We start from the raw sequence: 26,009 nt of genomic DNA on the forward strand, positions 1-26,009 counted from the left end.
TGCAACAAAAAAGTACAATGACAAAAATCCCCAAAGATTGATTGAATAATTTTTCAATTGACACAAATTAACCCCCATTTGAAAAACACAACCAAATCTCGGTGCTCGGTGCAGAGTGACATCAAATTTTGCATTGACAGCACAAAATGGAATGAAGTCAATTCTTCACCCACAAAAGGATAAGATCATAACCTCCCAAATAGCTTTTTTCTGATGGAAAAGGTTTTCTTTGTTAAATATAGTTTTTAGAATTCCATTGCTCTTGCTGCTAATGTGAATTTTAGTGCCTCTAATTTTAAATTCAACTGTAGACCAGAATAAAAACCAGCACCTGACAACTGAATTTATAGATAGTTGCACATGTTCCAGTCCCACATTAATAGAGCCATGGAATTTCAAGGGAAGAGAGGGAGAGTGCACTAATAATTTCAAACTGAAGTCTGCGAACATAATGTATTGGAGAGCACTAATTACAATGTAATAAGTGGAAGAGTAAGTACTCTAAATTAGAAGAATTCACAGAGCTGTTGTAAGTCAATGCACATTCAGCTCTCTCTAATGTTGACTTGGGAAAAATTTAATCCCCACTCTTTGCCCCGAGTGGTAGTCAAGGGATGGGAGAGATATCAATTAATTACTGCTCTCATTAAAGTACTGGCTGCAAGGAAAATTTGTTGCAGGCAAGGTCTTTGACTCATGCAGTCTGGTTAAAGAATGTTCCTCTGATACCACACCAGAGCTGGACAGAAAGAACAGCTCGACGCTTTAACACCTTTTTACATGAACAAAGGAGAAATCTATAACACACTATAATGTTTGAAGAAGACAACGAACAATCTGTTGAAGATAAATCCAAAAACAACTACAAAATCCTAGAATTAAAGGAATGACCAAATGCAATTAACAAATTGCAAGGTGCATGACATTTTTACTCAAAAAAAATGTATTTACAGTTTTATTTTCAATTTGCTATTGGTTAAACTGCAATCAGCTAAGTAATAGCAATATTTAATGTTTTGCCTTAACTAGTTATTTCCTTCATTTGCTCAGCTGCCCCCAGGGTATCCACTTGCAATAAGAACGTTATCTACCTTCAGGTAATGGAACTATTTTATCTCCAAATACGTTGAATATATTTTTATATGTTTCAAGACAATATATTAAAAGATTAACAAGTTTAGGACAAGATTAAAAGTAAAACAAAACAAAATAATAAATAACCTGATTAGTTACATGTACATCCATTGATGAGCAGTACACTGTAACACATTATTCATTGGCACCTGAAAGTTTTTGGATTTCCCACTAAGTTTGATGACTCCTAAAGATTTTAACATATATAGTGCACTGCAAGTTCTACAAGAGGCTTGAACTCTGTATTCCTGATCAATTTTAAGTGCAATAAGAACAAAAATGTATGGCTTTGACAGCTTATTGATAAGCTTCAAGTTTGGCAAATGGTCTAAAAGCCCACTGAATATGCCATTTTCCCTTTGACCTGTAGGGCGTTAGCTGAAATGCTGGTCAATGCTTCAAGATGACTATCTTGCCTCAGTTGAGTGAATTCTGTTCCTACTTTGTTGGGCAGGGAAGAACAGAAATTGGCATCACTGAGTTCTTTATGCTTCAGGGATTGCCTATGGTCATGAAGGTCCCTATGACATGGGCCATCACACCTTCCCAAGGTGGCAAATCATCAATAAAGAAGCAAGCAAATGGAAGAAAACAAAATCCTCCTTTTGTCATTTGCCAAAACAATATTAATTCAAGTCAATGCAGTCATAAAAATGGCATGCACTTTGCAAACTGGATGACCACTTTAAATGAGATAATCTATTAAATTGTTAAAACCTTTAGAAAATGTTTCAGCTTACATATCAATAGTAACTAAGTAAACCTTGCCTGACAAACAGTGCAGCACTATGCACATATTTAGACTGTATTTTCAATTTTTTCAATATAATTTCTACTGGGAAAATTAGACAAAATGGGCATGGCTGTCTCCACTTTTGATCTTCCAACACATAAACAAACCAATAAGTACTGCTCAGGAAGTAGACATGTCCTTGCAAACCACAAACTCAGGAAAATACAGCCCCTTTTTAGAATTATGTGGTTTCCTAACTGTTCCTCTCTGGATACAGGATATTAATTAGCTTCAACACACCTCTTGCTATTTAAGAAAAAAAAAATTAAAAATGTAATAATTGCACAAAGGTATTCTCAAAATAGTGACATTTACAATAGATTTTGAAAAGCACTGCTTTTCATCTGAGAATCAACCAAATTTTGGACATGTGGCAACTTACAACTAGCAAGTTGTTTTATCCCAACTGAATGTTATTTGAAGACATTCTTATGAATCAATTCCCTTCTCCATCTCATTCAAATGCAATTTTTTTCTTGCTCTGAAAAGATTCTGCAAACTGAGGGAGCAACCCTCTGTGAATTTAGATGAGCAGTTCTGAAAGTAATCACTGTAATTCTTTTGTGCTCCAGTGAAAGAATCCAGCTACAATGTTAACGTTTCTGCTTTGAAGAACACACTGTAATTCACTTTTCTGCTTGAACTAATTGTACTCTCTACACAAGGTGCCAAAATATGGATCAGTCAATAGGAAAATGGCACCAAATCGCATTCAACTTGGACAAGGGAAAGAAAGCACATCTAGATGATACAGTATGTCAGGAATCAACACTATAACATATGATTTGGGAAAACATGGCCATTTCAATGTGACAAGGTGTCATTATGGAATCTAAATGATACAATGGCTTGTCAACTGCCAGAGCAAACATATCATCATTGCATTAAGGCATAGTGGTGAGGAGAGAACACTCCTTTATTCCAGCAACAACAGCATTTTACAGCTGTATCTGAGATTTCTATAGGTTAGGACTAAATTCCAGAGCATCAATGAATGAGAAGCAGTCAGAAAGAGGAACAAAATGAAATATGCTGTTCTAAAAATGCACTTCTTTTCTTCGAAAATCGTGCATGCATTTTTTTTTTAAATTACCTCCACATACAGTGTCAATTGCTACAATGAAAGGCAGGGAATACAATACTATATTATGATATTAAAAATCAATGAAAGGGCGCAAAGGATCTTTGGAATTCAGAGCGTTAAACTTGGCAAAGTGCAGAAATTACAGCAAGAAGAGTTAAGAGGAAAACTAGGAGCTAAATACTGCAACCACTCATCAGAATTTGACATAATGTCACACAATCCTCTTAATAGCATACCACAGTCCTTTACTCTCCTGGCAAGAAAGTGGCTATTGAAATACAACAATAAAGCAAATGACATTTGCTATAATGCAACTGAACACATTGTCTGAAAGAGATAAATTAGAAAGGGTCAAGTGCAGACTGGAAGAATCTTGCATAAAGGACAAGAAAAAGTATCTCCCATCTGTAACAGGTCAAGATCTGTGATATGTATTCTGTGCGTTGGGAATGGGTGCAGTTATGGTGACAACAATTATCTTTCTTGTTTCTATTTTTAAATTTCCAATTCAACTTTACTTATTTTCACAAGGTGATGAAAATAGTATAAATAGAGTTGAAGTTCATTAATGCAATGTTTTACTCTAATGTTCTGCAAAATTACTCAAGTCTATATGCATTTTTTATCAAACCAATGCAGCATGTCAGGGAAAAACAATGTTTGAATCATATTTTAATGTTCGACGCAAACTGCTGTCATGGTGTTAATTTCACTCCTGATTAAGGAGCACAGTTGACACAAACAAATATAGCCCATATTAATATATTACTGTGTGAAAAGTTTACACAAACTTTTAATTCAGCAAACTACAAAAAACAATTAATTTAAGCAGAGCTCAAGATTTCTATCCCATCTCCATGCAAGAACAAATATAAACCAACTCAATTCGATTAAGTGACTTTGTAAAATCCCATTGTTTATAGAATGTTATGAATCTTAGTAGATTTATCTCTTCACCCCGTTCACTAACTGTCCCACCTACTCAATTTCTGTTGCATGTCAATTAAGCAACATCCTACAATTGATGGAAGGATATCATGTGGTCGAACTGTTACAAATAAAGTTCACAAGTCTTTCTCTATTGCACCTGCCAGTTTGCAGAGTGCAATCCTGTTCAGTTACATTCACCAGAAGTGTTGTCATTTCTGTAAATACAACCTCATTTTGCTTATTTTGTTTAGAAAAAAGTGTAGATTAAGTCAAAATGTGCTGTATATCCAGAAAAAATCAAGATATATCATAGAAAACAGTAAAATTCACCTTTCCCTGTGCATTAATTTACCACTTTATTGCGTTTCAAACAGTAATAATCTCTCAGCATATTTTTCTTTTTGTAAATTTGACAAAAATTGCAGTTAACCTTTTGATATTAAAGGACACTGGTCATGGTTTCAGAATCACAGCACGGACTAGAGACGAGCCCAGATAAAATAAATCTGACCCGCCTACCTAGGTTTTCCAATCATTTAATAGAGGAAAGGGAGTGCAGGAAGTAACAGTTCAAAGGTTTTCTTTTTGCCCTTCAGTTCTGCAACCAAATGAAGAAATGGGAATAAAAAAGCTTTCAACAATATTGGTTACTAATGAAGTCGCTCCGTAGGTCTGCATCCTCATAGGATTGTGACATGTTGTACTGCAGCACATCAGTACCACTGATGATTCAAAAGCAGCGACCCACCATCCAGATTTACTACTATCACTTTCACTAGCAAAAGCAATAAGAGGCTTGAGTGCCTTGTACGTTTCTTAGGCTTTGACTGTCTTCCTGTTTACGTGGTATAACCAAGGTTCCACTGACTGGAAGGGGAACCTGGCCAATTGGGAAACAATGATAACTTGACCCCAAATTTGAATCTTAAGTGTTTATGTTAGGAAAGGAAACCAAAGAAGGTAAAGAATTAAACACAAAGAAAAGGGAAATAAAAGTGAGAAGGCAGACTACAAATGAAAATCCTGCCATGACACCAGGCTTATTTGGGACCATAACCATTAATGTTTAAATCAATGTTAGCAAAAAAAGAAAAATATACTTTTATATTGGTACAGGTGCTTTAACTGCTGCTGTTCATGTCTTGTACATAGACTTCATCTCTGTGACAACACCTGTATAAAGGATTAAGTATAAAAATGAAAAAGTGTCCTTTATATTCAGTTGTCCTAAGTAAACAGATATCACTGGCAATCAATTAGTATCTCATAAAATGGTCCCTAATAAAAAATATTATTTCCCCATGAACTAAACTGCCATTCAATTGAAATAGCTCTTCTCACAAATTTTGAAAAAAAAACAATGCTTTTTATCCCCTAAAATTGACTGCTGTGGTGTAGTGTAATAGATTTGAATAAATGGGCACACAACTTACTGCACGGTCCGGGTGTGGGATTTCATTTACACTTCAACATACCTCAGAAATAAAATGCACAGAATGTGTTTCACTATGACACTCCTGCAGCCCGCAAAGAAAAACCAAGCTCTACACCTGTTCAGTTTTTGTGCTAAGCATGGAGTGGCATTTCATCACAATCACTGTTTAACTGAATGTTTAGCCCTAGCATCTTGCACCATGCTGTCAGCCAGCAGCAGGGAGTCGTGAAGTTGTTGGCACATTTGATTTTACTGCCATTAAGATACCGACTTAATACACTGATTGTCCTAGGTCCCATTTCAAATACTCCACAGTAACCACCTTCGCTTTTTTTTTTATGATGACACTGTGACAAGGTGATTTTATGCACTTGGATTTAGTAATAAAGATGTCAGTCAGACTAAGAACCATCAGGACTCCTAATGAATTCATGTGGGGGGAAAATACCGGGGTCTGCTCACACATGTACATTTAAAGGGGTCACAGAGAGATGGAACAAGCGTGTAATTAAAGCCAATTTCATTAAGAGGAGAATCTGATAGGGTATAACAAGACTGTAAAAAAAAGCCTATTTCCTGTGGCTCGAGTATGAAAGACATGTCTTTAACCAGATCAGATTCTATAAATTGGTTGTCAAGAAAGGGTTGTTGAGATTTATACCCATCTATCAAACTACAGAGGTAGCGGTGGCAGGGCAAGCTGCTGCAACTCCCATCTGTAAAGCATCTTAAATCTGAAGAAGGCCATCTGCTACAACAAATGCCTCTAAAGCAAATTTGACTTATTGTTTACTTTTTTAAAAATGGAATGTTCAAATCCTAACTCAGTGGCTAGCTTTGAGAAGATTTCTAAATAAAGCCTCTTAAATCCCACTATAAAAGATCTAAAACCTCATTCCTTTAAGTGGCAGAGCCACTGCATTACTTATTGCTTTAATCAGTTCAGCTCTGAGTAATTTATAATGTACATTTTCAACAATATTTTAATGTAAGCTATGAAAATAATGTGTATATGTACATAAAATATACACAGCCTTTAACACTAGTCCTGATTTTGTATCATTTTGTATCACTTCGAGTACAATATTAATAATCCACTTAACTGGCCTTATTGTTCTCACCTTCTACTTTCTATATTGTGCTTTTTGCTCTTGAAGTGACAAAGCACAGGAAGAAATAGTATCCCCATTTTAGCAGAGGAAAGGCTGAGGTTGTTTTATATTTGTTTGTTAAATAAAATGTATTAGTTTAATAATAAGGGTATTCCTCACAAAACATTTGGCAATTATATAAAAGTAAATAATTTAATGCATTGTTTGTCACAGCACATATCCTCATGGAGACAAATATGAAAAAATTAGAAGTATAAAGACACTGGTAGGAAACAACCAGAGGAAATATGTCAAACACACATATCTTCAAAGATGGCTGGGACATTTACATCTTAAGCAGCAACTTTATTTCTCATGTTGAAGTTGAAGTTTGTTTGTACCAGATTGCATGCTCCAAGTATTTCAGGTCCTAACAAGAAATGCTTGATCCCACTTTTTAAAGAGTGCACAACTTTGAGTTGGTCTAGAAATCAAAACTGATTACATTTTTGCAGAAACATGCAATTAATTTTTCTTTTCAAGTCTCAAGAATTGTCCTAAATTATTGTGAAGAATTTTCCAATCTAACTCAGTCTCAGAAGGTCTACCCCTGACAGTTATGTCAAGAAGTAGCCACTGCCTAAACTATAAATTCTTCATGGGACACTTCAATATCCCAGCTCTACATGCCAAACAGTGGTCAAGATGAAAACATACGTGCACAAGAGCAATGTGGAAAACTAAAGTGTGGGTTAAATATTAAAATAGATACTTGTATAACCTTTGTTCCATCTGATTAACAGAGAATGAAACTATTAATCTGTTTGTTTAGAGAAATGGAGTCATGCAGCATGGAAACAGTCCATTCAGTCCAACCAGTCCACACCAACCATGCTCCCAAACCAAACTAATCCCACTTCCCTGCATTTGGCCCACATCCCTCCAAAGCTTTCCTATTCATGTACTTATTCAAATTCATTTTAAACACTGTGACTGTACCTGCATCCACCACTTCCTCTGGTGATTCATTCAACACACTAACCATTCTCTGTGTAAAAAATGTTGCCCCTCATGTCCTTTTTAAATCTTTCTCCTCTCACCTTAAAAACATGCCCCAGTTTTGAAATCCCCTCCCCTAAGGAAAAGGTCCTTGCTATTCATGTTATCAACGCCCCTCATGATTTTATAAACCTCTATATGGTCATCCCTCAACCTCCTATGCTTCTTTGAAAAGTATCCTAGCCCATCCAGCCTATCTTTATAACTCAAATTTTCCATTCCTAGCAACATACTGGTAAATCTTTTCTGAACCCTCTCCAAATTAATGATATCCTTCCTATAGCAGGGTGACCAGAACTGTATACAGTACTCCAGAAGAAGCCTCACCAACTACCTGTACAAACTCAACATGCCACCCCAACTCCCATACTCAAAGGTTTGAGCAATGAAGGCAAGCATGCTAAACACCTTCTTAACCACCTTCTCTACATGTGACTTTTTGTCTAGCTAGGAGAGCAGCTTTAATGCCAGTACAAGACGGCGTGCTTAATTTGACAATTAGGTTCCACTTATGTAGACCACTTTCAATGGCTACGTACGTAAGGGTCATATTCAGGCATTTGATACCACTCAGAAAGGAATGAATGAGCATTTTAGATTGGTCACTTGACAAAAGAACGAGAAAGTAAGTTCAGGCTTGGGTTGCCCTCAACATTTGCTCAAATTTGAAATTACAATGCCAGCCATATTGCCCAACATTTTTCAGGGTATCAGTGGCCCAGTCCATTGACCGGAGAGTCAGGGGCTGCATTTTATGATCATCAGGTAACGAATTGCCTCAATTGGGACAAGTGCTCCTTTAAGGAATAAGGCCTACCTGAAGAGCTGTCTGATAATCAGATGGTTGATAGCTCTTCAGTCGCAGCAGTGCTGTCAGGAGTAGTGGTCAATACTAGTACTGCAACTGGTCTGGAGCATCCACGAGACTGAAGGCCCCTGTGCACAAATGGTATTGTGGGAGTCACTGCAACCAGTCAGGCAGGCCTAGGCGAGTTGGGGAGGGGTGAAGCAACGATTAGTCATTAGGACACAGCGTGGGAGTGGAATATTTCAGCAGCAGGTCTCACAAAGTGGTTTTGGTCTTCCCTGGACTATTAGGTGCACGATCAGTTTGGCTCACTCCTGAGGAGGCTGCCAGAGCAAACAAATGGCATCCCCTTGTGGCCCAGTCCCCAAATAAAACACCAACGGCATTTGGAAGAAGTTCTAAGGTAGCCCTTAATGGGCCCCAAAGATGCCTCAATTGCCCCAAGGTGACTTGGCTGCCTGCAACCTTCCCCTGGTACTTATAAAACACCATCGCTGTGCAGGCAATAAGCACACCATCCCCGACATCCCACCTAATTTAATGTTCCCAAAACACCTAATCACGCCCTTCCTACCCACTCCCTGCACCCAGTAACATCCCAGCTCATGATTCATGAGTTTGGTATCCGATTAGATGTTAGGCGGAGCTTACTACAACTGAACACAATATATATTACTGTAATGAAAAATGAAGACCGATAAATTTGCGTTTGTAAATATCAAACTACATAACTTAGGTAGACTGAACAGTGGAAAGTAGCATTTGGTGGGGAGTACATCCAGTTTACAAGAAGATCTAGGTAATTTGTTTGTCTTATTATAGATTAATATTTCCTGCTTTACAGCACCCCAGTTCACAATATAATCATTATTACAACAGTCTTGATTTTTAAAAAAAATCTTATTTTTTCACAGCACTTCGCACAAATATAAATTCTACAAAATACAAATATAAACTCAAATTCCACCAATGTTCTACAATTGCAATCTTGTAGCACGAGGTGCATAAAACTGCTGTCAATTACTCAGTTTCTGAAGATTCTTCCTTTAATGCAAATTTCTAAGCAATGTGAAATGTAACTCCCATAACTGTGCAACATTAAGATTTTTAAGTGTTTTACATGGCTAATTTAATAAATTAGTGTTAGATTGCAGCATTTTGTGCTTACGAATTTATAGTGTGCTACTCTTTCTATGCTCACCCTACACGTTAACGCCGCCTCTCAACTTTGTTAAAATACGTTAGTTATGCTATTTTGGTTTCAAAGCCTCAATTACTTCAGTCCTGTAAGTCTTTATACCTGCCCTGAATCAGGAACTATGAAACACCGATCATGAATTTGTTTGGTATATTTTTCATAAGAGCCAACAGAGAAACTGCTAAACAGGACAGGAAAAGCAGGCTGATGAAGTTAGTGATGTTTTGTTGGAGCAGAAGGAAATGGAACATCAAAGAATCCCTAGAGTGGAAGCAGGCTATTTGGCCCATCGAGTCCATATCGACCCTCTGAAGAGCATCCCACCCAGACCCACCCCCACCCTATTCCTGTAATCCTGCCTTTCCCACATTATCTGCAATATAGCATGGCCAATCCACCTAATCTGCACATCTTTGGACTGTGGGAGGAAACCAGTGTCCCTGGAGGAAACTCATGCAGACACGGGCAGAATGTGCAAACTCCACACAGTCGCCCGAGGGTGGAATTGGACCCAGGTCCCTGGAGCTGTAAGGCAGCAATGCTAACCACTGTGCCACTCATAGGGCAGAGAAGGAGAAGTGATTCAGTCAATCTTCTTTAGACATTAAGAGGCTCATCAGTGACTGGACAGACAGCAACAAACCTGTGCTGCCTTTTCTAGGGAATGTCCACTGAACTACATGCCAATCAGGAAGTGACGAAGTAGGCCTTAAGTTCCTGAAGGCAGAGGTGCCACCCAATGGGAGCTGTCGCAGCATCATGTGCTCACAGCAGTGCAATGGAGGGGCAGTCCCAGAAAGCCAAGGTGGCAGAGGACCCAGGTCGGAGTTAAGTCATGTTTCTTGGATAAGCTGAGAGAGAGAGGGCTGAAGCATCAGAAGAAAACAAAGGGATTGACTGCCATTGGGAAACGCAGTCCCTCAATCCTACGGAAAATTTCACCCATTGGGTGTGCTGCATGGTGACTAACCTGTTTTCAGCTCCCAGTGGCAGCAGGGTGAGCTCTTCAGGTCGCTCTTAACTGACAATGTTAGGAACTCAACTGGTCGGGCAGTTAACCGTGGGTTCTCACACCCAAAAGATAATTCCTGGTGGAGCTGAGAAGGCAACAGTCAAAGGGTGTGTGACCAGCCTGCCTAATTAAATCTCCTACCCACCTCCAAGCTTGTCATATCCAACAGCAAAGATTCTGCCCCATGTTTCCAAGTTGAGATCTTTAATTAGAGCTTAGGAGATCACAACCTGAAGCGTTAACTCTGTTCTCCCCCCACAGTTGCTGTCAAATTCACTTTTCATCATTAGTTTTTAGCAAATAGAAATCTTAAAAAAAGTTTATAAAGTCAGAATTACCAACCTATCTAGCAGTATTTGTTTACAATAGTTGAGTCATCTTTTGGCAGAACCTTGCTGTGTGTAAATAGTTGCCATGTTTCTCTAACTTACAAGTGTTAGTTACAAGAGAAACACAATCACTCGCTGTGAAGTACTTTGATCCTGAAGATTTTTCTTCTCTTCATTTAATTATGCTGATCGTTGGTTTATAATCACTGGAAAATAGTCATTTACTTGTCCTTTCTTGGAGAAGCTGAGTTGGAATAGCTTGGTAGAATAACGTACATATACTGTATACACAGTTCATGTCTTTCAAATTTTGTAACAAATCATTAAAAAAAAATTGGGGCTAAACTGCACGATCCCTGAAAATCAGTGTGGAAATCATGCTGCATGATTAGTCACAACTGCAGACTGAATGCAGACAGTATGCCAACTTGGATGCCTGCTCTTTGAAAGACCTCTAGGTTCAGCCAGTGCTGTCCATACTGTTCAATGTTGGAGGCCAGGGGATCCAAAACTAGAGCCATTCCATCCACTTAAAATTGACATGCACTCTTAGAAGGAATGTATGTTGTGACTGTGGCAATGCGGAGATTCATGACGAACGACAATTTGACCTGGAAAGAATGAGAAATGGCACAACAGGAAAGAAGGGGATCTCCAAAATCTTCAGAAGGTGCACTGAAGGTTTCGATGTAGATCTTTGAAAAGGAGGAAGATGTTCTGTGGACAGAGAATGCTGAAAAGGCATTGTGAACAAATGGCCACAACTAAGTTATGAAGACCTGCATTCAATATCGCAAGAAGGTCAATGACCTCACAAAAGTAATCAACCAAGATGGTGATGAATATACAGGCTAAAACTTTCTGCTCTCTTTGGTGGTGAGCTCGGAGTCAGGAAGGATATTTAGTTAGGGCAGATGGTGGTGTACTTCGACCTTGCTATCCTTCAGCCTCCTCCGGAATTAAGTTCTAGGGTGGAAGGTATACAATTGACCTTCCCACCTAGCTGCCAATTAGGTTCTTGTGGCTGATCATAGAGCACTTAAGGGCCTCATGCCACTGCTGCAGACAAGCATGTCACCACAAGGCCAGCATGAAGCTGAAACCATGCAGCCAGCCTGTCACCTCCTGGAAATGGGTGCATCCCTTGATCAAAGGCTATTTGGTGTTTGATTGAGGGACTGGACATCAGAAAGCAGGGCACTGCACTGAGTACCATCCTATGTACTTGTTCCCAACCCCTTTTCGGCGGCCCTCTACCTGCAATTCCCATCCAATGTAAACCTCCAGCTGAGCTCCACCCAACATGGCCTGGGCATTCCTATGATCCTGGGTCTTGGCTCCCTGTCCTTCTAGCTGCAGCCATGGCCTCCCTTAGGTGCTGCTGAGCACAAGAGTTTCTGATTGGTTAGCAGCTCTCGATTGGCAAAGGGGCTTCATTCCTGGGGAAGGCCTGTTGCTGGCCTCACTGCTGCCTGATCAACCCTAAATTCTGACAAAGGGTCATGGGACTTGAAACATTAACATCTGTTTCCCTCTGCACAGATGCTGCCAGACCTGCTGAGATTTTTTAGAATCATAGAATCCTACAGTGTGGAAACAGGCCCTTCGGCCCAACAAGTCCACACCGACCTTGCAGCATCCCACCCAGACCCATCCCCCTATAACCCACCTAAGCTACACATCCCTGAACACTATGGGCAATTTAGCATGGCCAATCCACCTAACCTACACATCTTTGGACTGTTGGAGGGAACTAGAGCACCCAGCGGAAACCCACGCAGACACAGGGAGAATGTGCAAACTCCACACAGACAGTCGCCCGAGGGTGAAATTGAACCCAGGTTTCTGGCGCTGTGAGGCAGCAGTGCTAACCACTGAGCCACCGTGCCGCCCTGTTTATGTTTCATGATATAGCATCTAATAACTAATGCTGCATCTTCCATTGCAGCAGAAACAGCAGCTATTTGACATCTGACGTGAAAGCTCACATTCCTGAAAGGAGAAGTCAATTTCCTGGCGTGCAAGTACAGGCTGCTGTCATCATGGCTGTGGACTGGTGTCCAAAGAGGTTTGCAGGTTATCACAGCCACCCCGAAATCGGTCCTCCAACACATTAGAAGGATTATGGAGGTGTCTCTTTTCAGGAGAGTTGCAGTGGCTTCATGCAGCATGATCGTTTTATACTCTCAGGATGGGAGCATTTGCCCTCCTCCTCCCCAAACCGCTCTACCCATGCCCTTGTCTTGCCTTGTAACCAGGCAGCAACATGGCGGCCACCCGAGCCAAGATGTTCCATGCCACAACCGGAGGGCCAGACCTGTTCTAAAGTTGTCCTCTAAAGCCATCTGCTGTAGAGTCAGCAGCCTTCCACTGGCCATGGTGCAAACACTGGGGTAGCTATAAAGAAGCTACCCTGGTGTACAGGAACAGTCAAAGGCACTAGGTGAGTACAGATGGGGAGACCAGCTGACAACTGTATGCAATATGACATGATTTCATCTATAAATTTGAACTGCAGTGTTTGTGTTGTATTGGATTTTTCTTTTGCATTGCGACCAAATGGAATGCTGTGATGGACGGAAGGTAAAATATGGGACCGCTGATGACTGATGAATTAGAATACTGACATCCCAGCTGTAAAAGGATAACTAGGCAGAAAGATTGCCTTCTCCCTTCCTCTTTCCCCTCCACGTATCATGCTTCTGGTCCTCAGCTGCTTGCCGTCCATCTGTAGGTAAGGTCTATCCTCCCCCATATTGGGGGAGGTTGAGCAGCATACAGTTGACCACCAAGATGCTTGTCACCTACTCTGCCAAACAACAGAAAGGCTGTTGCAGCATAACTAAGGCCTGCTCCACTCTGTATAGCTTTCACTGCAGGTACACAGAACAAACTGCCGATAGAGAACTCCAATAGTAAACAATCAGGTGGCATGGTGGCTCAGTGGTTAGCACTGCTGCCTTATAGCGCCAGCAACCCAGGTTCGATTCCACCCTCCAGCCACTGTCTGTGTGGAGTTTGCACATTTTCCCCATGTCTGTTTGGGTTTCCTCCGGGTGCTCCGGTTTCCTCCCACAGTCCAAAGATGTGCAGGTTAGGTAAATTGGCCATGCTAAATTGCCCATAGTGTTCAGGAATGTGTAGATTAGGTGGGTTACAGGGGCGTGGGTCTGGGTGGGATGCTCTGAGGTTCGGTGTTGACTTGTTGGGCCGAAGGGCCCGTTTCCACACTGTAGGGATTCTACGAATGAAGGCATCATGACTGCTGCCAATATACTGGGCACTGACCCAAATAATTCATTTTATTTGGTCACATGCTGCCTGGACTTTCAAAGTGGTGAAATCCCTTTCAGTTCCTACCATACAGCAAACTTGACTTGTTGTGTTCTGATGAAAAGTCATCAACTTTAAACATTAACTTTGTTTTTCACTATAGATTCTGACTGTCCTACTGAGTATTTGCAACATTTTCTCTTTTTTTTATTATTTTGGTATTGACATGTGACTTCTGCAGAAACATGTGTACACACTATGGGGAAGAGCTGGCAAAGCTGTTCACTCGTCTTACTCACTGTTGGCAAGTGAGAATGAAATATAGCTACATCCTTTTGAGTAAAGTGGGTCGGTGACCTCCCTTACATAAGCACAGATGGCAAACTGCGAGATATTGAAAATATATCCAGCTCCAATGTAGTCCTTGCTCTGTTCAGAGGTTGAGATTGTGACTACAGCTTGTGTCAGATTTCAGTGAGAGCAAACATCTCACGTGTTGTTATTTGCTGTGGTTCAAGATAAAGAATTGCTCCCCGAAGACCCTGGAAAATTAGGTGTCACTCCTCTCCTCCCACTTCTAGCAGTATACTGCTCCATGATCGTTTTCCAAGGGAAGAAGTAACATATGTAGCATACGTATCTGGGAGCAACTAGCTTGGATAGAAGCCTTGAAGTTGGAAAAAGATCTTTCAGCACCTGATGAACCATTGCATGTGGAATTTAGCAACTTGCAAAAACAGTAGAAAGAACCAAACACTTGCAGACTTGCAGGAATAGCTGGAAGAAACCAGCCAGTAACTAAACTGTTGACCAATCCTTTAAACAGTGGTGGTGAATCCACTTTCCTGTTGTCAAATGCGTATTCAGCTTGGATAGGTTAAGAAAGGATGTTAGCTGTAAGGTTCAGCTACAAAGTAGCAATGCTGGCATTAAATCAGCATTGCAAGCCCCATGATGTCAAGACTTACCTGCTCTACATACCTCAGTGGATGCCCACTGCATGTGCCCTAATGCCCTCACCAATTATGGTGTCCAGTGTGAATTTGCACTTGCACACATGCTGCAGGCCTATTCTAACAGTATTCCTAGCACGTAAATATCGGGCACTAATGATAACGATTTCTCCTCTACCATCTCTTCAATAAAAATTCAATGTGGCTACTGCATGTATCCACACCACACTCCCTTCCCACAATCATGGACTGTACCAGATGGCTAAAGCAAGGGTTAGATGCAACTTAGCATGGCCAATGCTGTGTGGCTAAATGAAGCTTTTACAAATGTTAGTAGAATTACCTTAATCAACTTGACAAAATAATCAGCCTGTGCCATATTTTGGAGCCTTTGCTAAACTGCTAATACCTAACTCTGTACTTATCTGAATTAAAACCAAAAAGTACTTTTTGCAAAATTAAACTACATGTGGTAAAACATTGTGTGAATCTCCATCTCTTCATTAGTCACTGCCTTTTTGTTCCTCCATCTGTGTAGCAGCAACACACTTATTACAGTTTCAGTAAATTTACAGTAACAAGACATTCCCTTGACAAATTAATCACTTCCCAAGCATTTTATCATATAAATAAAATACTACCTCTGGAGGGAAATCAGTTAAATCAGTTGATTTAACCCATCTATCAGTAAAGCCTAACATGCATCTATTTTTTTTCCAAAACAGATGGACTTTCCTTCCGACCAGGGACTATTATAATGCATTTCAGAATTGAAGGGACATGATGTGGGTTACTGAACATGTAGGGAATGGCAGGACATGGGAGCTGTAGTCAGTGATGTGGGGGTTACCTGGTGCCACAAAATATGCAGAAAGCTGCACTGAAAGTTACAAGGCTTTTCAGCTGGATTGATCTTATTGCTTTGGCGTGCACAAACCTAGGGAAGAAGCCAATCAAGAATCACTCTTAACAGCTGGTCCATGCGGCAATAACACCAGAACACCCTTCATAGACAATAAGCTAATGTTATTTCCATATCATGAGTTTTTGAGCTGATGCACACAAAAAGAAAAACAATTCCATCCCTGTGAGCCTAAGGTAAAAATATTCTTTCACGGATTGTCAGCAACTGTTGGATTATTAAAAAGTAAAACCACAAATGATGGCTGTACAAGATAAAAATGGAAAATGCTGCAAGTTGACACAGCTTTGTCAATAGTGACAAAGATGAGGTAACTTCTTTGCAGAAATGTGGATCTATGTTTTCTCCTTCAGGTACGGATGCCCTACTGTGTAATTCAAGCATTTTCAATATCTGTCCACTGGCTAAAATGTGTACTGCACTCCTAAGATATATTGCATAGCATGCCTAGTCTTACACTGTGCAATGGCAATAGATTAAGACAGCTCTGCTGCAAATTGCTCTCGAGTGATGCTTGAACCGATCATTAACATGAACCATTGTTTTTAATTTGATCAGCTCACACACAGAACTGCTTTACAAGCAATACTCCACATTCCAAACCCAAACATGAATATTTAAAACTCTGTTCAGAAGTTTAGTGATTTCTGGTTAGGTAATCTGCATACATCATTATGCAGCACATCCAATTTTCAACTAACCCTTTGATTATTTCTGAAGCTACCTGCTCTAGTTGTCTGAAAGGTTAGCAAGGTTCTGCCCTCTGCCAGGGCAGCAGCTGTGACCATACAATTGGGTTGCAGGATCCCACGGCTAAATAGGTAAATAATAACGCTTGTCAAGGAGAGGACGCAATTCTGCATGCAATTCAGTAACTCATTCTAGAAGCATATGTATGGGGTAGATTTGGTTTCATTACAATGTCTCGTGCAACTGAATAACCCTCCAGCACTCACTGTCCGAGGGTCACACTTGAAAAACAACCATTTGAACAAGGAACTGAAGAATGATTGCTCCCATGGAAGTATGACCCACAAAATATCTGTCCTGCAGTGAAGGAGAGGGAAAGAAGAGGGAAATAATGACAGAATAAGACACTGCTCAAACCAGCAGGAGACATAGAAATTTACCAGAGATGCATCCATGGAACAACACCAGGCTACCATCCAGAGTCCAATCCATTTCAGTTTGGGCATCATTCAAACGTTTATCAACAAGCTGGGGGTAATACCACTTCAGTCACGAGTTAGTGGCATAAAAATGATCTAGCAGCCTCTAGTGGCTAAATAGTATTAGCACTGCAGCACAATATATTTCCAATTGGTCCATCAGATTTTACACCCAGAAATTTAACTGTCATCGCTACCCATCTCCACCCCTCCCCCAACAAAGAAACTGGCTTAAAACCTTGTTAGAGTGTCAAACTTCATATTAAAATTGGTTATGTACAAACTAATTGAGTAATTTTACATCATCCCATGCAGCTGCTTGAAAGAAGCGACAGGTTTCTCAAATATGCAAAGTGGAATCCTACAATCAGAATTAAAGTATGCATGTTGGAGGCTGCCAAGCAAGTTTCAATCTCTACTTTTGATTGACCAGGAGAAGCATAAAGTCTGCATGCGTTCAGTGCAAGTCAATTTGCTTGATCATACTCTCAGATTGCAGGTCCAAAAGAGGCAAGTTTCAGATCTCAAACAGTTAAGAATTTGTGGATTTGGAAGTATTACAGTATATATTACTGTCAATTCAATATATATTAAAACCCATATCTGCTCAGCCAAAGTTACATTTCCCGAAAAAAAGTGACTTAACATTATATCGCTGTTCTAAAATTACAGTGTAAAAACTCCTGCCATGATTCAAAACTAAAGTTAAATCAAGAAAGGTAATTCTTAGTTTACCCTTTCTCTGCAAAATAAAAAGTGTATTGAAAGGTTCTAATTGCTATAATGTTCAGCCAATGCACTTTTTGCTGTCAGGCAGTAGCTCATGTCCTAACTGGTGAATTGAGGAAATTATTGTGCTGAATTTAACAAACTCTTAAAAATAAACATAAACAACCATACTAATTAGAAGGAATACATTGATTCCTGACATTTAAAACAAACCTTTGCAACACTAACAAAAGTTTAAAGTGTTTCAAACACCCCCACCGGTACATTTCTGTTTGAACATTGTGCAATACAAATGTATGGACGTATGTGGTTGTCTTTAAATTTCTTGTTTGATTTATTTCACCTTCTTGGTGCTATGTTTTCCAATTGTTTATTTTCCATTTGAAATCTCCTATCAGCTTTGCAAAGAGTGCTCAGTAAGTAAATTGGTGACAGGGAATAATAAAATGTGCAGACCTGACATTCTAAGGAGTTTCTAACAAATTTGCTAACAGTTAGTGCTCTGTTAACAGGCTACTATGCTGGAAATAAATCACATCCTTTTAACTTCCTCTTCCCTACACAAGAAAAACAAAATACCATCCAGAATTGTTACTCAATGCAGACAAGAAGATGTCCTGTAAGGATCCAGATGAAGATAATTTGGTTGTAATCTCCTCGATGATCTATACACTGTATCTAAATCTATATGCAAATAGAAGCTTTCAAGCATTTAACACAAGCCCCAGCATCTAGGGTGAGAGCTTTCAGTTTACATTGGCTGCTTAAATAATTTACTCTGCTTGCTTGCCTACTGGCACTGAAGTTGCTCCGGTAAAACCCACAAAGCACACTCTGAATAACCAGATGGACTAACTATGCAGCAGGTGGGACAGATGGCACATAGCCCTGTCTGACGCTGGTCGCTTCAGCACGAACTAGCTTCCTTCCAGGTACATTAGCGTCAATCCAGCAGTGTCTGAATTCTGCTGCTTTTTTTGGACACTTTTATTTCATCTTGGAGACTGTGCACTGACCAAAGGTCTCTGTCACTGTCCCATTTTGTTAAGCACGGCTTAATAATTGCTGCGAGATTAATAATTCTACCTTCTCTAGAAATGAAGTAATAGTCAACGTTAATACATACGCTGCAAGTATAAACAGTCCAGCTGAAATTATTTAAGGTATGCATCAGGAAGACTGGAGAATATACATGTGGCAGTGAATTGGGCACCCATGGATATGCACAGCTTTCAAGAATTTTAGGCTATCTTTTTAATGTCCAAAATGGCAAAGGGTATTCGTCCATTATATCTCCATAAATGTTTAAACCTGTAAAGACATAAATCATCCATATATTGCAAGCGTCTCAAAGCATGTTTACATCACACACCTCATTTAAAAAAAATTGTTCCTCAAGTCTTCGTCAGGTGTATACCATCTCTTTCATGAAATCTCTGGTTTATACTACTGGTCTAAAACCGCTAGCTGTAAAGTACTGTATGAAGTTGAGTTGGCAAAAGTCATATTACAGGATATAAATCACTTTGTCCATGCCATTACAAAGCTCTGCTCCCTGGTCTGTGTTCTAACATTCCTGGAGAGTGAGCTGGAGCATCGATCTTCTCATCAGATTAAAAATAACCAATGTAAAGTTTAGAAGATAGCTAGATTTTTCAACAGATCACCTTAGCACTTTTTAAAAACAGATTCACACCAATTTGGGGTGATGTTGCACCCTATTCCCCAGCCCAAAATCTATTTGACAGATTTTACAGTTGGGTTGGTAATTGATTCAAGTTATCCTGTACCTTTCCAGTTGACATGCAACGGAAACTGTTTCTCAATACGGCCAAAGTGTAAAAGTATTTGCAATCCAAATCAACTAAGAGCTTTGAGCAGAACACTTTAGAAAAACAAACCAACGCAACCTTTTCGGATTCCAGTCTGTATTAATTTGATAATCTAATTTTTTCTTTTGTGGAAAGCTTGAATAATTTGAATAAAAATTTAAAACTGATTAACTCTTTGGCATGTTTTTAAACTGGTAGGGAGGGGACCTTCCTAAGGCACCCTGCACTTTGTTTAGGAAACAAACCAAGCCCAGCGGAAGAACGCTTGTCACTTTGGTTTGGTCTGTTTGGGTTGTCCACATCCTTCTGGAACAAGCCTGTTTTTGCATTGTACACACCAGCTGCTGACTAGATTTTGACCAAACTATTTTGTTTTAGGGAGTGACCCATATCATGCACACAAACAACCTGATTAAATCTAATTCAATCCGGAACGGCAAAAAAGGCAGAAGAAGAAAATGGTAATTGGGGTATGACCTGCTGTCTCCCATGAGACTGAAAGTTCCTATCTTTGGCCCAGAGTTGCTAAAATCTCGCACTCTATCAGAGTTAACTATTATCTTCCATGCACTGTGTGATAAGTTTTGGTGGCATGCTACTGAAGACCAATCTTATTGTCAGGTCAAACTTGAGATACGTACAGGGGACAAAACTGCAAGTTATGATGCCGATTAAAAAGAATAAGGTACTGCAGTGGTTACTGTTCTTTCAAATGTGCTAACAAAATATCACTTTTTGAGGGGCTAATGTAGTACCTTGAAGATTATATTGTCCACCATAAAATTAAAATCTGGCTTCCTACCCAAGCCCGAGCTGAGGAATTAAAAAATATTTATCAAAAAGGTCCATACATTAATTACAATGTCTACAGGGACTATCCCGGAGTTTAGCAACAGTCAACTGAAGCATTATTAAATTACTGTAACTTTTAAGCTTTTGCACATAAAAATTGTTTTAGAAATGGGGCTTAATAAATAAACCCCATTTTAAATAAAACAGCCTTTGGCTATCTAAAGTAGTTTTGAAACTTTTTTTGGGTAAATAAAACACAAGTCTTTGGAGCTTAGAAATGAATTATTTTAAATGCTTACTGGAACAAATTGAAAAAACTAACGCTCTGAATTGCATACTTGCCTAAAGCAGACTGAATGAAAATGAAATAGCTGTACTAAATCGACTTTGGGAAGAGGTAGTCATTTTACGCATGTCTCCTCAGTTGAATTATCCAATACTGTCGCAAGGAGAAAAAAAAATGCGAACACTGAGATGCCACAGCATGGCTTACTGCTGTTTGAATTGAAATCCAAAGTATGAATCATTGAGTTTCACTGATGTAAAACTTGGTATTTTATTCACACTGGGTAACAAGCTGCCTCTAGAATTGATTGCCCATGCCTATTCAAAATGTATCAACATTTCAAAGCTCTCATCATTTTCCTGAGTAGCTGAACAGGACAATTAATACATTCGATATTTTCTGGGTTATCTGAGGTCCAAATATGATATAATAAGGTGTCACAAACAGAATGTAACCAAATTAATAAATGCTGCAGCCTTTGCCCAGTAAAACTGTAAAGGCTTGTTTGACTTTCGTGATTAAAATAAGCATAAAATATGTACCAAGTCGAGATTTATCTTTTGAATTCCGTGTTTGAATCTTGTACAAAATTATTTGTTAAAAAAATAATCATTGTAATTTACATGTTAGACAAAGTATAATGTATGAGTGAGTAGAATAGCTCAAAACAACACATGGATCTTTAGTAATGCTAAGGTATAAAGGCACTGTTTTAGTTATCTGCATGAGAATTCACAGACTGGACAAGTGGACAACACTGGCATTGAGCCTCAAGTGAAGCTAGACATATAGTTGTTCTGAAATGTCTGATCTGTGTAACCTGCTGGGATTAGTTTAACACAGTAAAGCCAATTATAGCACTTGCCAGTACGCCAGCAATCTCAACCTCCTCCCCCTCTCATATACACACTTTTATGTCTGCGAACTGCCCTTAAGTGTGCAGTGAGCCTTTCCTCTTGTTTTCCAGAAAGAATAGTACAAATGAATCCAAGAGTACTCTGTAATTCAGCAGCATGTTAAAGTAGGCAAAGACCCATTCCATTTGTGGAGCTGTGGCCACATGATTGATTGGACAGGTGTCATTCATACTAATGTTAAAACCTGACCGTGCTGATCTGTAAGGCTCTACCGACTAATACAATCTGAAGCCAATTACATCGCTCCATATGGGTACAGTAAAGAGGCCACCGCAACAAAGAGTTGCGCCCTGCTCATACCACAACAGCTTGCGCGGTCATTTAAGGAAAGGCCATTTTGTCACGAAAGAGCTAAATCTGACTCACTGTACCATCCTTTAATGTGTCTTATATCAGTTTACATTTTGCTTATACTTGAGGTGACACTTGATAATGGATGAACAGGTATTTCAATATAAACATAGCAGCGAGAGAAAGAATCATTAGGAATCAACTTTCTTTTTGTGTCACTTGAAGTCCAGGGAGGGAGAAGCAAAGGAAGATGCAATAACTGAGCATCAAGCCAGTGAGATTGTTCATGTCGGAGTCACATTATCAAACACACGTGAAGTATGATTGGGGACACAGGGGGTAAATATTTCATTGCCAGACAGCATTGAAAGCTGCAATTCATTTCTCTCTTGGTTTAGGACAATGACAATTTAATACAAGGCGAGTGAATGTAAAAGAGATAATATTGCACAAACTGCTTCAGTGTAATCGGCTATTTCCTCTGGAGAGCTTAACCACAGTGGCACAGAGACACATTGAGCAGATCAAAAATATATTGTTTTTCTCAGACTTTACAATTAAAATATTATAGCTAGCCTTCTGCAGCTCTATAATGTTTAGTGAATATAAAGACTTGTTAAAAATAGCTTTGGTAGGAAATGAAATCTGGAGTTGCAAAGGTTTTTTTTTACTGCAGGTTAATTACTGTAGCATAGGAGGCTCTGACAACAAAAGAGTGCCGAAAAATACATTTAAATGAACACACTAAATAGCCGTATTCGCTGTAAATGCAAGGTTGTCATAATGTACATCCTGCATCTTTAGAACATCTGACCTCTTGCAATATTTAAAGCTCTGTGCAAATATGCAAAAACAGCCGTACAGCAGAAACATAACTCCGATATGTTGAGATGTGTAGGTATTTTCATACAGGTTTGTGACGTTCGTCCTACACCGAGCCTGTTGCTGACTTGAACAGGGGCGATCATTTAAAGAGATGAATGATACAATGAAAAGTGAAAGAACTTGAGACAAGTTGTCAGCTAACTGAGATCAAGGAACAGCTTATTTTCCCCGTCCCTTTTTTTTTGCTGCAAGCTGTCACAGTTAAAAATCCCTTCTTAGATTCAAAAACAAAAGACCATGTGAATGAATTTCATTCGAATGCAACTACAATAAGCAGATTATATTTTTAAAAATCATACAAATTAGCTTTTAGACCAAAAAATCAAGAAAGCATTTTTAAAATCCTTGCGTCCTTAAAAATAAGCATTCAAAATTTCTGTATAATAGATACAGAAAATACATATAGCATTTGACAATACAACCCTCGTCCATTCCTTTGGCTTTCTCACATCTTTGGCTAAATTACAAATAGCCGCACAATATGCAATAACAGTAGACTGCTTCTGGGAATCTGGAGATAATTCAGAGAACATCCGTTGCACAGAGAGAGTGGGACATAATCCTGGCACAAAACATGCAAGCAAGCAGCACAGACACACAGGGACATACACATATACATCAAACACCTATAGCCCTACAAAACAAACAGCCCAGAATGGGAATAAAAAGGTACCTACTCTTCGTCGTAGTGGAGAGAAAAAGATTCAGGGAGACAAAGTTCTACCAAATCCATGTGCGCTCAGCACCATTATTCGAGCCCACACTCCTGGCAATAAATCAAAGTTCCCTGACAGAGTGGCGCAATTAACACAAATGTTCTCTGGTGACAGCCTATAGGCAAAGCCAGCTGGGACCAGGCTCGCACTCTCCTAATCAAGGTCTTAAAGTCCCGATTGTAGCTTATTAATATGAAGCAGGTCTTTACATATGCAATCCCCGACCTCACCAGTCATCGCATTGGTGGGATTGCAGCCACTCAGAGTAAAGCACTGCAGACAGGACAATTCCTACACTGGCTTAGGGAAGCAATGCAGGTACAGTAGGCGGGAAGTCTCTAAACTGGGAGGAGGGAAGGAAAATTCCACAGCCTTATACAGTGCAGCATTTAAAGCACAGTTTTCTGTCAGTCTGAAAATACAGTTTTCAAAAAAGCTTAAAGGGACAATTATCCATTTGCTTCTTTGAGAAGTTACAGTAAATAGAATTGACTGTGCTAACAGAATGCATTTTACTACAAATCTGTCACAATTATTTTACCTGTAATATCAAAATCCTTGTACAGTAGAAAAAATCTCGATGTAAATTTACAGAATGCATTACTGTAAGTCATTTTAGCATCCTTTCATGTAAAATAGACAAAAGGGTTTTTAACTTCATTTAAAGCTGAACTGTCTTTCCCAAAAATCATATCTGAATAGCTTTGCTCAAAGCTGTTTATAGGTAAGCACAGTCCTCTCTTTTTCTTAAATGATTAAAATCTATATTCAAAATACACCATAATCTGAAAGCTGCTCTTAAAGGGCTCTCTTGTATTTTTACCTTCTCAAAATTTATTAGTCTACCTTGGCTAATAGTTTTACAAATTTACCAGCTACATTACTTACATATTTTCAAAATCTCCCAAAGTGATTTTTTTTCTTTCTTGCAAATTCAGAAGGAAACTGAGGAATCACATTTAGGGAAAAATCACACCTTCCTATCCAACTTGAAAGTAAAGATTCACTAGAAGTATGATGATAAATGCTTCCCCTGTGCAAACACCAATATCTTTACTGTGTTGACATGAATTGCTTGCTACAGAGCAATACGACAATGTGGCTTGAAGCAATTGTAGAAAGGCTAACCGGCGTCAAACCCATTGCAAGAACTGTTCTGAAATACAGCTCCTCCAATCACGGTCTCCTTCAAGTGATGCGAGCTCCAACAGCTGGCTGTCTCCCTGCATTCCGTTAACCCAATGTAAACCCTTTTTACTGTCCAAAAGCAAAGCTGCCTCAGAATTGCTTCTGATGTTAAATTAACCATTCTGCAGGCACTATCGTGCTGGCAATTGCTTTTTTTGCAAGTGTTTCCTAAAGTGTTTGTTAATCACCCAATGCAAGTTAAAAATATTTAACAAAGAAGAATTTTCTCCAAATACAGTATAGATAATGGTCACATTCAGTTGAGATTTCATCAATATACAAGTTCATTGCATCCAGATTTTAGAAATGAATTGTCCACATACATTTGCCATGTATCAAAGACCAAATGCTTGCTCCCTAATAACTGTTGTTATAATTCACAGATTTGTCTAACAAAACAGAAAATGTATCTGGAAACAAAACTTCTGCACTTTTTATGTTTTTAATTTTTGTACTCCTTTTTATCTTACAATTTAAATTCAACTTATCCAAAATTCAAACCAAACACTGTGATTTAATGTCATTACCCATATAAAAAAATGCCATTTGAAAACAGCATTAACTGATCAATTTGGAACTTTCTGGCATTGTAGGCAATAGAAGTATAGTCCTTTTCCCAGATTTTCACAGCCCAGATACATAAACTCTCCTCACACTACATTTATAGCTAGCTCTTCAGATAAAACACCACATGATTGCACCAGCTCCTTTGACTTTCAAATCACTCAAGTGAACATTTTAAATAGAAATGAGATGTTTATTCTAGTTTTCAACATATCCCTTAAAAAAAAACTGTTGTATGTATACAACGACAAAACATCCTTTTTTCATCCTTTCTGATTACAAACAGGAGGAGCAACCATGCACCTAGTTCCATCAATCGCACATGACCAGACTTTGATATTGTTATATGCTGTCCTGACAGTACATACCAACAATCTACTTCATCTCTGATGTGCTGCTTAGAAGAAATGTTATCATGTGCAATGGCCTGGATCATGTGGTATTGACCACCTCGACACATTTCATACTTATTTGTGTCGGATTCAGCTTTTTGGTGGGACTGTGTCAACTGGCCACAGTGTACAACAACAGAACCTGCAGAATCTGCTTCGGCACAGACCCAGCCACTTTGTACTTGTCAACGTGAGAATTCTGCATCCTTTCTGAACACAAGCTTTAC

General features: G+C 39.2%; 1 protein-coding gene across 12 annotated transcripts in view; it reads right to left on the bottom strand.

Moving 5' to 3' along the window:
- The window catches only part of LOC109916298 (estrogen-related receptor gamma), a 233,776-nt gene that overhangs the window by 75,383 nt on the left and 132,384 nt on the right, over positions 1-26,009 (bottom strand). The window contains exon 1 of one of the 12 annotated variants that reach the window (XM_048601192.1): positions 23,600-23,759. The exons of the other annotated variants lie outside the window; for them this stretch is intronic. Coding sequence (XP_048457149.1) covers positions 23,600-23,655 — 56 coding nt within the window. The 5' untranslated portion in view covers positions 23,656-23,759. Of the gene's footprint in view, positions 1-23,599; positions 23,760-26,009 lie in introns of those variants that run through there. 12 annotated transcript variants of the gene reach the window in all.

The sequence above is a fragment of the Rhincodon typus genome, chromosome 9 (genome assembly GCF_021869965.1).
Source record: "Rhincodon typus isolate 14 chromosome 9, sRhiTyp1.1, whole genome shotgun sequence".
Lineage (NCBI taxonomy): Eukaryota > Metazoa > Chordata > Chondrichthyes > Orectolobiformes > Rhincodontidae > Rhincodon > Rhincodon typus.